The sequence below is a fragment of the Serinus canaria genome, chromosome W (assembly GCF_022539315.1).
Source record: "Serinus canaria isolate serCan28SL12 chromosome W, serCan2020, whole genome shotgun sequence".
Classification (NCBI taxonomy): domain Eukaryota; kingdom Metazoa; phylum Chordata; class Aves; order Passeriformes; family Fringillidae; genus Serinus; species Serinus canaria.
In genome coordinates, this window is record NC_066342.1 from 4,777,338 (window position 1) to 4,790,704 (window position 13,367).

Below are 13,367 nucleotides of genomic sequence, written 5' to 3' on the forward strand. Positions count from 1 at the left end.
ATTCATGGGTACTGAAATGCATGTGGTTCAAGGCAGAGATAAATGTACAACAAGACATAATAAGCAAGTTTCAAGAACCTTATTTATTTTATATGAGTTTCTTGAATTTTAAATGCATGTAATCCTTAATTTTTTTGAAAGAGATTGGCATTAAAATAGTTCCAGGTAAATTTAGAATTTACTCATTGATAACCTGAGAATATTTGCCCAAATCAAAGGCTTATGACATAAAATCTTACAAATGGTAAATTTATTTCTAACATCAAGCTAGCCTTTACTTTAGCCTTGTTTAATTGCTCCTTCAAAGCATTTTGTGTGATAGTGGAAATTTAAATAAGTGAAGCATACAGTTCTGTTTGCAAGGGCTTCCTGACACTGTAAAATTCTGTGTGGTTCAATACAATTCTGAAGAACTGTTAGGCTGACATGATGTAGTTAATACAGAGTCAGAACAAACTGAGTTCAGAACCAGGAATTTACTTCTTTATTATTTGAAAATTCTAAGGCAGACCTGATTAGCTACTACGGAAGCTTTTTTTAGGAGATGCCTCCTGAAAACAACATTTTCACCGTCAAACAGGCTGTTATGATCTGATTTATGAGAGATGCCTCTGTTCAAATTAATGTGCAAACAAGACCATATGCCAAAGTCAATAGTACAGATTTTATTTAACAGTAAATGTGAGGTAGAGAGATAGAAAGAAATAGAAAGAGAGCAGGGGGGGAGAGAGAGTGAGAAAGAAATTAAGCAAAAGATACCACCACCATGTGGATTCCTGCAGCGTTCTTCACCCTGGTCTTCGGTGGTGGGGGTCCCAGAGTCATTCTACTGGAGCTACCACCTTTATACAGTCCAAGTTCCAGGTATCCAAGGGGTGGTCGCAGATGTTCCCACAACTTGGACTGGCATGGGTGTAAGTAGTGGTTTCCTTTCCCACAGTCTGCACAGTGGAATTTTGTCCGGTGTGCTAATTCCAAACCTTCACCTCTGTTTAAGCCTGGAATTAGCGCCTTCCTTTTTGCCATCCGTGCTTATCTCAAGTTCCTGTTGTGGTGGCTTATCTTATGGGAATAGTGTTTTGAGACATGTAATTGCACTCTTTAAGTCCTCACACAGGCTTCTAGAGAACAAAATTAAAGTGAATCTTGCAGATTCTCATGTTGCTGAGACATAGAATCATAGAATTGTTTAAGTTGGAAAAGGCCTAAAAGATTATCACGTCCAATCATTAACCTAACTACCAAGTCTACAACTAAACCATGTCCCTAAGTGCCACATCTGCACATTTTTTAAACACCCTCAAGGGATAGTGACTCAATCACTTCCCTGAGTAACCTGTTCAAATGCTTTATAACCTTTTCAGTGAAGAATTATTTCCTAATATCCAACCTGAAACTCCCCTGGTGCAACTTGTGGCCATTTCTGCTTGTTCTGTCAATTGCTACATCAGACAAGAGACTGACACTGTTACAACCTCCTTTCAAACACTTGTAGAGAGCAATAAGGTCTCCCCTGAACCTTCTATTCTCCACACCAAAAACACTCATTATGCTCAGCTACTCCTCATAGGACTTATGTTCCAAATGCTTCATCATCTTCCTTACTCTTATTTGGATGTGCTCCAGCACCTCAATTTCTTTCTTGTAAAAACCTGCACTAATTGCATTTTAGTTGTATTTACTCTGTATTGAGATAAAGCAGTCAGTAGCCATATTGCTTGAATTCATAAAGTCTCTACGGGTGGAAGACTTCATGTGTTTCTGGTCCCTAGGCTTTTTCGAGGTTTTAATTCCTTTCTGGTCCCTAGGCTTATTTTCTTATCCAGAGATAGCTCCAGTATTGTCCCTAACACATAGTTTTTACAGTAGAGGGGCATGGATTAGAATAGCTATTTTGCTGGGCATAATGATAATGATTTATAGGAAGTTTACAAAAGTGCTATAGTTTGTTCCAGATATATATAGTTTATGGTTTCTTCATCCTACCCTGCATCCCAGTTCCAGTAGCATGTTTTAGGGATTTATTAGTAATTGCACCCAGTTTGTTAGAGGAGGAGCGGAAGATGAGGCTTTTCAACCTTTCCTTTCCTTCTTCTCCTTCCAATCTGTTACGTCACTTTTGGAGAATGTTCAGTTTCCCCTGAATGTTAAAGAGACCACCTTCCTGGTATTTAATCTAGTAGACTTCCTCTATATAGTTTGCAGCTTGTCTAGAGTGAGGGCTGAGATTTCCAGAGGGGCTAATGAGACTCCTGACCCAGGAGTAGACCCAAGCGTAAAAAATCCCAAGTAGTGTGGAGAATGAGAGAGAATGGGCATAACCCTGAATGAATTTTCTGATCCCTGAAGGAATTTTCTGATCCCCCAGCCTGGGAATTTTCATGTGAACAAATTCAGAACCCAGACAAGGTAGGGAAATATCCAGAAGAGAACTGCTATGATGACTCTAAGGAGAAAAAGACAATTGCAATAAGCTGGGCCCTGGCATACACTTTTTGCATGCTGCTAGATACTGTAGGGCAGCAGATGGAGGCGGGGGGGCAGGGAGATATATCAGCAGCTATCCCAGTCACTCAGGCTGCAGCCAACACCCCAGTAACTTAGGTTGCAGCTAAACCAGACAGTGAGCCTAAGCCAGCAGCTAAACCAGACTGTGAACCTAAGCCACTGGCAGTCACCACAGGAAAAAAGCACACAACCAAAACCAATTGGCCAGTAGACAATGATGATCCGGGGGAAAGACTGTCAAAGCCACTTCCGGATACAAAATCAAAAGTCAAAGCAACTGACACAAAATCAGAGGTCGCTATTAGGTCCTTTTTCCTGAAGGACCTTCATGGCCTAAGAAAAGATTACACTCAATGACCTGATGAATCTATAATTAGTTAGTTAGAAGATAAGATAAAAGAGAATCACAAAAAACTCAGAGAAGAGTTTAAAGAGGGCTTTCTCCGAATCTCAGCAGTACAGATCAGAAGTTCTAGTAGCAAATGTAGATATCCCCCAGAATAGGGAGAGAGGGTACACCCCAAAAGCTGAGCTGTAGTTCTTCCTGCATGCTTGTAGAAAAAATACGAGGAGATGGGATAGAAAATCTACTACTGCTCTGGCGCAATGGGTGTTTGAATTAAAAGACAGCAAGACTCAGAGAGGAAGTTCCACAAAAAAAGAAGCAGCTCCAGTAGCCTGTAGCCAGACTGCCAGATATGATGATGACATGTCCAATCTCCTCAAAGGAACCTCCAAGACATATGTCCAGAGAAAGAAGGATAACCAGGTTTAGAGGGGTCCTGCCTCTAGCCAGGTAGAGGCTAGGGAAAACCATGCCTTTTTTAATGTGTAGATTCATTAGCCTAGAACATCACAACCACCAAAATATGAGGCCTTGGTCAACACTGGTGTGCAGTGCACATTAATCCCATCAAGACATGTGGAGGCAGAATCTGTTTCTATTGCTGGCGTGACAGGAGCATCACAAGATTTTACTTTAGTAGAAGCTGATGTAAGCCTGACTAGAAATAAGTAGAAGAAACACCCTATTGTGATTGGCCCAGAGGAGCCATGCATTTTGGGTATAGGTGTCCTCTGAAGTGAGTATTTAAAAAACCCAAAAGGACTCAGGTGGGCATTTGGGATAGCAGCTGTAGTGACAGAGGGCATCCAGCAATTGAACACTTTGCCTGGGCTGTCAGAAAATCCATCTGCAGTAAGACTTCTGAAGGGGGAAAAGCAGCGAGTATCAATTGCCACTTCCACAGTGCATCGCCAACAGTATAGAACAACTTGAGATGCTGTGATTCACATCCATAAGATGATCCGAGAGCTGGAGAGCCAAGGGGTGGTCAGCAAGACCCACTCACCCTTCAACAGCCCTATTTGGCCTGTGCGGAAATCTGAAGGAGAATGGAGATTGACTGTGGACTACCGTGCATTGAATGAAGTGACTCCACCACTGAGTGCTGCTGTGCCAGACATATTAGAGCTCCAGTATGAGCTGGAGTCCAAGGCAGCGAAGTGGTACGCAACTATTGACATTGCCAATGCATTTTTCTCCATTCCTCTGGCAGCAGAATGCAGGCCTCAGTTTGCTTTCACATGGAGGGGAGTGCAGTATACCTGGAACTGACTGCCCCAGGGGTGGAAGCACAGTCCTACCATCTGGCATGGACTGATTCAGACAGCACTAGAACAGATTAAGGCTCCAGAACATCTACAGTACATCAATGACATCATTGTTTGGGAGAACATGGAAGCAGAGGTGTTTGAGAAAGGACAGAAAATCATCCAGATTCTCCTAAAAGCCAGTTTCACCATCATGAAGAGTAAAGTCAAAGGACCTGCTCGAAAAATCCAGTTCCTGGGAGTAAAGGAGTAAGATAGACGGTGTCAGTCCTACCTGATGTCAGCAACAAGATCACAGCAATGTCTCCACCGACCAGCAAGAAGGAAATGCAAGCTTTCCTAAGCACCATAAAATTTTAGAGAATGGATATTCCTGAGTACAGCCAGACTGGGAGCCCTTTTTACCGAGTTACCCACAAGAAGAACACTTTCCAATAGGGCCCTGAACAGCAACAAGCCTTTGCCCAGATCAAGCAGATTGCTCATGCCATAGCCCTTGGTCCAGTCAAGACAGGACCAGATGTGAAGAACATGCTCTACTCTGCAGCCGGGAACAGCAATGGCTTGTCCTGGAGCCTTTGGCAGAAGGTGCCTGGTAAAACTTTGATGCATTGGTGTTTGTATGTTTGAGACTTAACACACGACAGACCTTCCATGCTTTATCAGCCAAACAGCCTGGTTTATTGTTTCCCACCACCTTTTCTAGGCAATTCAAAAACTCCCAGTGCTATACAGACATTGGTCTGGTTTCTGCACCCCCCCCCACCCCCAACTCTGAACCAATCAAATGCTTGCATTTTAGGAGAGTTGTTATTGGTTGGAACCTCTGTCAGTCAGCCCAGAGGCTAGTTCATGGAACTGGGCTGGATGTCTTATTTACAACTGGATTAATGCTAACTACAGATCAGCTTGCACTGCAACAAAACTCAAGGTCAACCACTAAGATTCTGGAGTCGAAGCTTCAAACGGTCTGGACTCAACTACACTCCAACAGAAAAAAAATCTTAGCAGCCTATAAAAGAGTCCAAGCCACCTCAGAAGTAATAAGCACTGAAGCACAACTCCTCCTGACACCCCGACTACCAGTGCAGGGGTAAATGCTAAATGCAAAAGTTCCCTCTACCCACCATGCCACCAATGCCACATGTGTCTTGGTTTGGAAAGACAGGTGCCTGCTAAAGAAGGCAGGAGCCTCACCTGAAATGGAGAATGCAAACCCTCCCCACCCCTCCAAATTGCTATGAATTTTAAATTAAGGGGGCTCTCAGGCAAAAAATATGGGAACAGGAAATAACAGTACTTTAATAGGGAAGAAAAAAAAATAAAAGGATAAAATAAACAATGCAATACACTAGAACAACACTGACAGAGTCAGAACTCAACCTGACACCAGGGTGTTGGTAGCAGTCCAGTTGGAAAAAGTGGCTGCAGTCCTCCTGAAGTGTCAGGTGTACTTCTGTTGGAGCAGGGGGGGTCCTGTAGAAAAAAAAGGGTGTATTCTTCCTCTGAAGATCCAGTGGAAGTAGAAGCAGCTGCTGTTCCTCTGGGAAATCCAGTGGGAAGCCATGCTGGTGTGTCAGAATCTCCAGATTATATCTGGGTAGCAATGCTTGTCTCCTCCCTCTGGGTGGAGCATCTCACAATGGGATGATCTAGTTCTTATCAGTCATGCAGTGACATTCAATAGCTTGTTATCAGCAGATGTCCCCTGCCAAGGGAGGAGTGATTATGATCACTCAGGGAGAGAGATAAGGAGAATTGCCCACTTGACACCAGACAACTGCCATACAGATGGTAATAGAATACATCTTGCCTTGCAATCTGGAACAACATGGAGTAAGTAGATTGCTCTCATCACAGAACGTGCCCATAATAGAAAACTGAATCACCCCGAGATTTTAAAGATAATTGTAAATTAGCCTAAAAATGAAAACTTTAGTCTCACTGATGAAGAACAAAAACAAGTAACACGTGGTGATAAAGCTCCACCATACAACCAACTGCCAACAGAAGAAACACTATATGCTCTTTTTACTGATAGTTCTTGTCCCATCGTAGAGATAAAACAAAAATAGAAAGCAGCCATATAAAGCCCAACATGACAGGTTGCAGAAGCTACTAGAAGAAAAAGTAGATCAAGCCATTCAACTGACCCTAGACATTGCTGAAAGAGGGAAGTGGCCAAAGTTCTACCTCTACACTGATTCATAGATAGTAGCCAATGCTCTGTGGGGATGGCTGGAGAAGTAGAAAAAAACTAATTAGCAGCATAAGAGAAAACCAATTTAGGCTGCTGAAGAGTAGAAAGACATCACTTCCAGAGTAGAAAAACTATCTGTGAAAGTCCACCATGTAGATGCCCATGTCCCCAAGAACAGAGCTAACGAAGAGGACTGAAATAACAAGCAAGTAGATCAGGCTGCAAAGACAGAAGCATCAAAGATAGACTTAGATTAGCAACACAAGAAAGAGTTGATCCTAGCTTGATAAGCTCATGATGCCTCAGGCCATCAGGGTAGAGATGCCACCTATAAGTAATCACAAGACCGACAAGTAGATTTAACCTTGGACAGTATTTCTCAAGTTATCCATGACTGAGACGTATGCTGCGATCAAACAAGCCAAGCAGTTGAAACCCCTATGGTATAATAAGCAGTAGTCCAAATATGAGTATAGAAAGGCCTAGTAGATTGACTACATCACACTGCCCCAAACATGCCATGTGCTCACAATAATAGAAGCCACCACTAGATAGTTAGAAACCTACCCTATGCCTCACGCTACATACCATAACACCATCTTAGGTCTGAAAACCAAGTCCTTTGAAGGCATGGTACGCCTGAGAGGACTGAGTCAGACAACAAGACTCATTTCAAGAACAGCCTTATCAACACCTAGGCTAAAGAACATAGCATTGAGTGAGTATACCATATCCCCTACCATACACCAGCTGCAAGCAAAGTGGAGAGGTACAATGGACTGTTAAAAACCATCTTGAAAGCATTGGGTGGGGGATCATTCAAAAATTAGGACCATCATCTATCAAAGGCCACCTGGTTAGTTAACACCCGAAGTTCCACCAACTGAGCAAGCCCTGCCCAATCTGAGCTGCTATATACAGTAGACAGAGACAAGGTCCCAGTGATATGTCAGAAGTTTATCAGGGAAAACAGTTTAAACCAGTTCTGCTTTAAATACAGACAAACTGATCTGTGGGGTTGTCTTTGCTCAGGGACCAGGTTGCACATAGTAGATAATGCAGAAAGATAGAACAACACAGTGTGTACCTCAGGAAGATCTAATTGTTGAGTAAGAACCATGTGTAAATATCACTGTTTGCTGAATTACCATTGTCTATATATACCTGTATACTGTGTGTATATATATATACATATATATATATATATAATGTATGTATGTATAATATATGTTTGTAGAATTTGTATATATATACATATATATTAGTTTTAGTAGTAAGCTGACAATATAAGGATAAGAAGTGAAATGTCCTAGGGTGACTTTATGATGCTTGGATCCCCAGTCATCTGTTCTGTTTTTGCTAGATATGAAGTTCTGCACCTTTAAGACTAGTTCAAAGAGCCAAGGGGGAGAAAAGAAGTGCAGAATTTGTTATTAGAAACTGTACTTGCTCCCCCACATCCTTCTCACAGACTGTGTTGTCTGCAGCACAGACAGAGAGTGAGAGAGGGCTCTCCTTTGCTTTATAGCTAGGTTTTTTTGCTAGCTGAGGCAGAGAAGTTCTCTGGACTGTAGTTTTTCCTTTTTCTTGAAATTGTTTGAACCTGCTCTAGACTAAAAACACAAAAGAGCACCTGTGGCCCACCAGGCCTGGGCCATGGCACTTTCCAGCACCGGAGAGACTGATGAGAGACTAAGAGAGCCGAGCTACATTCCATGACAAGGACTTTCTGAATTTGCCATCTCTTCAAAACAGCGAGAATTTTATTGTTTAGTATTATTCATTTTTATGCTTGTGAATACTTTGCTTGTTAAATAAACAGTTTTTTCCACTTTTCTCCAAGGAAATCTTTCCCCAAACCAGTAGAGAGAGGGGCCACTTAAGTTTTGCTTTCTAGAGAGACCCCATTCAGAAGTTTCCTCCCAAAATTTGCCCTAAACCAGGACAATCCTGTAGGATTTAGCTCTTCCATTCTGTCCCTGCAATTGCTACCTTCGGGTCGGTGGTCTTTCCAAAACTGAGCCCCTCCTTCAGAAGTATATAAAAATATTTTTCAGGCTTTTTCCCTTTCCCTGTTGTTATAAGGAAGGTAGACAGGATTTTGTTAAACACATATTAAACTCAGCACTTTTAAAAAACTGTCCCAAAAGCCATCACTGTAAACCTGAATTTAAAATGTTTTATTGTGAAAAACTATTAGCCTCTTGTTTCTATTAAAAGGCTCACATGAATAAAACCTCTTGCTTTTTGTAGTTTGAATGAATCAGAAAGTTTAAAAGAAAGTGGAGGCATAACAAAAGAAGCAAAGAGATGAAATGTTATAGCTTAAATACTGATAAAATACTAATAGAAAGTAGTGGACTTTTAATGAAAATATTACAATTTGAATGTATGACTTTAAAGACTTTCTGTTAAACTTGTCACTCATATTTACAATGAGGAACAAGTGCAGTAAATTTATTTTGGGGTAGCTGATAAATATTCAATTTAAGCCTACCAGATAAATATTAGGAGAATTAATTTCTTACTGTTATGAATGTCTTTTTATTCTTGGGCAACCTGCTTTAGTTGACCTTGCCTAAACAGGCAGGTTGGACTAGATCATCTTGAGATGCCCCTTCCCACTTCAAGCATTCTGTGATTCAGCAAAGTACTTAAGTCTTATTCTAACTGTAAATATGTATGTATTTCTGCAAAACTGATCCTTTGCTTATCATTAGACATAAGAGGGAAATTGTGTTATAAGGTGGTCTGTTAGGAATTGAGTAGGAAAATTTCATCATATGCACATCTGTTGGTGAATAGCTCTTCCCAAGAGGGAACCTCCAACATTCTTTGCACTAAGATATTGGGACACTTACATTCGGAGAATTTTCCTTTTATTGCACCATAAATTACTCATTATAAAATTAGGAGCAAAAATTTACAGTTTATTTCCAGAATCAGCATTATAATACAATACTACTGGTCCTACCCAATGCAGAGTTTGACTACATGGGTAGCTTCAGAGTAAGGGTTTGGTCTATCAATGGTAAAACACCACAGTTAGATGAGAGCAGTTACTTTTATAACCTAAGAGAACATAAAGAGTGTGACTGTAGCACGTATACTGATGCATTGCTGAGACCATTAGTTACCACTGAACAACCAATGGTCAGATATTTAATCTACTGAAATGTAAACATCTGTAAGTACTCACACATATCCCACTGAAACACCACTGAAATAACAGTAGAATATTATACCAGAACTGTGAGCTGAAATTAACCTCTGAAGTCCATCTATTCCAGCCTTTCACTCAAGTATAGTTATTAGCAACACGAGGCCAAGTCAGTCATTGCTTTGTCTAGGTAAGTCCTCCAAGAATGGAGATTTCACCACCTTCCTGGGTTCCCTTTTCCAGTGCTAAACTAATCTCCAAGGTAAAACTGTTTCCTACAAACACATTAACTATCTGTTTGTACAGCTGAAGAAATATGAACTAGTTCTAGAAATACAGATGGGATAACAAGGAATATAGGGAAAGGCCTCTATTGGGGATCTGACCTTAGATGCAACGTGAAGGAAGCCTTGCTAAACCAAGCAAGACAGTATGGCTCTGCAGAGAGGACAGGAGCAGTGGGGAGTAGGCCGTATTTAATACCTTGTTCAATCTCTAGCACTGATTTTATGTGCCAGCTATACCTCACAAAATTGATTTCATCAAAAGCCTATTTCAACTGCAATGGAAAATCACAGAATCACACAGAATCACTAGGTTGGAAGAGACCTTGAAGATGATCAAGATCCACCCATGCCTTAATACCACCTCAATTAAACCATGGCACTGAGTGCCACATCCAATCTTTTTTTAAACACATCCAGGGATGGTGACTTCACCACCTCCCCTGGCAGACGATTCCAGTACTTTATCACTCTTTCCATTAAAATTTTTTCCTTACATCCAGCCTAAATTTCCCTTGGTGCAGCTTAAGACTCTGTCCTCTCATTCTGTCAGTTGTTGCCTGGAAAAAGAGACCAACACCCACCTGACTACAACCACCTTTCAGATAGCTGTAGAGAGTGAAAAGGCTGAAGATAAAAATTTGTGAATGTACAGAAATGTGCAGCTGGAGCTGGCTCAAGGCTTCTCAGTGGCTGACAGCCTTTCATAGCAGTTAGGTATATGTCTTGACTCTACCTCCTCTTGGGATTTCTATCAGTGTTCACACCACTGGAACCAGGAAGGGAAGATATACTTGTTCTATATCTTTTCTGTCTTTCTCTCTTTCTACTTCTTCTTCTAATTCCTTTTCCTCAGAGTTTTGAGTAACTTAAAATCCAATGGGCTTGGAGTTTGCTGCGTCAAATGGACTAAGTTAATGTTTTGTGAAATGTTTTATGCTGATTGAATGCTGCTTTAAACTTTTGCCAAAGTTCTCTGATTTTCTAATGTTGCCAGTAAACATTTTTGTTGCTGTTTTGGCCTTTTGAGGATATCTTGTCAGTTTTTTTTCCGTGCATCTAACTCAGAGTGCATGAAAAACTGTAAGCCCTTTTAAGAGGCTCATCAGGTGAGTTTTTGGGGGCTTATATTTGATCCAAACCAGGTGCAGGCCCTTGCATTTGGCCTTGTTGAACTTCATGAAGTTTATATGGTCCCAGTTCTCGAGCTTGTCCAGGTCCCTCTGGATGGCATCCCGTTCCTCACCACTCATCTTTGTCATCTGCAAACTTGCTGAGGGTGCACTCCATCCCTTTGTCTATGTCATTAGTGAAGATATTAAACAGCACTGGTCCAAATACAGCCCCTGAGGGACACCAGTTGTCACTGGTCTATATCTGGACATTGAGCTGTTCACCACTACCTTCTGGATGCAATCATCTAGCCAATTCCTCATCCAACAAATAAATGAGCCATCAAATCCATGTATCTCCAATTTAGGGAGAAGTATGTTGTGAGGCACTGTCAAAAGCCTTACAGAACTTCAGATAGATGACATCTGTAGCTATTCTCTTGTCCACTGCTGTAGTCACCCCATCATATAAGACCACTGAGTTGGTCAGACAGGACTTGCCCTTGGTGAAGCCATGCTGGCTGTCTCGAATCACCTCCCTGTCCTCCATGTACCTTAGCATAGCTTCTCAGAGGTTCTGTTCCATGATCTTCCTGGGCATGGAACTGAGGCTGACAGGTTGGCAGTCATTGGATCCACATACTGCCCCTTTGGTCTGTCATAAAAGTGATTTTGCATTTCTGGAAGTGATAAGATCCATAATGAGCCAGGAGGCATTCACTCAGCCCCATTACTGGACCATCCTGGATGTACAGACTAATATGTGTACTGGTTCTGGCTGGGATAGAGTTAATTTTCTTCACAGCAGCTCATATGGTGCTGTTTTGGAGTTGTGACCAAAACAGTGCTGACAACGTTTTAGGTTTTTCCGAACAGTGCTTTTTCAGCATCATGGCCTATTCTGCTTCTCACACTGCCCTGCCAGTAAGTAGGCTGAGGTGGACAAGAATATGTGGGAAGGATGAGGGGAAGGGGATGGGGAACATTCAGTGTTATGACATTTGTCTTCCCAAGTAACTGTTAACACATGATGGAACCCTGCTTTTCTGGAAATGGCTAAACATATGCCCATCAATGGGAAGTAGTGAATGAATTTCTTATTTTGCTTTGCTTGTGTGCACAGCTTTTGCTTTACCTATTAAACTGTCTATCTCAACCACAACAATCTGGAAAAATCCTCCTACTATATTGCTGTTTACCATAGTTGTTTTACTTGTACTCCTGTTAGTTATTCCAAGCAAGCCCCTCTTTTGAATATGCTGTAAATACTGTTCCTAAGGATAGTCATAGAATCATAGAATCATTTAGATTGGAAAAGACCTCAAAGATCATCAAGTCCAACCATTAACCCAGCACTGTCAAGTCCACCACTAAACCACGTCCTTAAGCACCATGCCTATACATCTTTTAAATACTGCCAGGGATGCTGACTCAACCACTTTTCTTGGTACCATGTTCCAATGCTTGACAACCCCTTTGATGTATAATTTTTTCCTAATGTCAAATCTAAACCTCCCCTGGTGCAACTTCAGGCCATTTCCTCTTGTTCTATTGCTTCTTACATGGGACAAGAGACTGATACCCACCTCACTACAACCTCATTCCAGGTAGCTGTAAAGAGCAATAAGTTCTTGTCTGAGCCTCCTTTTGTCCAAAATAAACACCTCCAGCTCCCTCAGCAGCTCCTCATAAGACTTGGGTTCCAGATCCTTCACTAGCTTCATTGCCCTTTTCTGGACATGCTCCAGCACCTCGGTGTCTTTCTTCTTGTGAGGGGCTCAAAACTGCATGCAGTACTCAAGGTGCAGCCTCACCAGTGCGAAGTACAGGAGGATGATCACTGCCCTAGTCCTGCTGGCCTTGCTATTTCTGATTGTGATGGTTTTGGCTGGGCTAGAGGTAATTTTCTTCCCAGTGGCTGGTATGGGGCTGTGTTTTGGATTTGTGCTGAGCACAGAGTTGATAATATAGAGATGTTTTTCCTATTGCTGAGCAGGGCTTACACAGAGCCAAGGCCTTTTCTGCTTTTGTACTGCCATGCTGGCAAGGAAGTTGAGGGTGCATGGTAGGTTGGGAGGAGACACAGACGGGACAGGTGACCCAAATTGACTAAATGCATATTCCAGACCATATAACATCATTCTCAGTATATAAAGTGGGAGGAAGAAGGAGAAAGGGGGGGATATTTGGACTGATGGCATTTGTCTTCCCAAGTAACCATTAGGTGTGATGGGGCCCTGCTCTCCTGGAGATGGTTGAACATCTGCCAGCCCATGGGAAGCAGTTAATTCCTTGTTTTGCTTTACTTGTGTGCATGGCTTTTGCTTTCTCTATTAAACTGTCTTTATCTCAACTCATGCATTTTCTGTCTTTTAGCCTTCTGATTCTCTCCCAGATGCCACTGGTGAGGGAGTGAGCGAGTGGCTACATGGGGCTTGGTTGCTGGCTGGGGTTAAACCATGACACTGACACAAGCCAGGATGACATTG

The 13,367-nt window shown here is 41.9% G+C and overlaps 1 protein-coding gene across 3 annotated transcripts in view; it reads right to left on the reverse strand.

Moving 5' to 3' along the window:
• Positions 1-13,367, reverse strand: part of LOC103824735 (guanine nucleotide-binding protein G(q) subunit alpha-like) — a 112,745-nt gene that overhangs the window by 11,840 nt on the left and 87,538 nt on the right. For 2 of the 3 annotated variants that reach the window (XM_050986430.1, XM_050986432.1), the window contains exon 6: positions 5,506-5,598. The exons of the other annotated variant lie outside the window; for it this stretch is intronic. In XM_050986430.1, the coding sequence (XP_050842387.1) occupies positions 5,506-5,598 (93 nt within the window). The remainder of the gene's footprint in view (positions 1-5,505; positions 5,599-13,367) is intronic. 3 annotated transcript variants of the gene reach the window in all.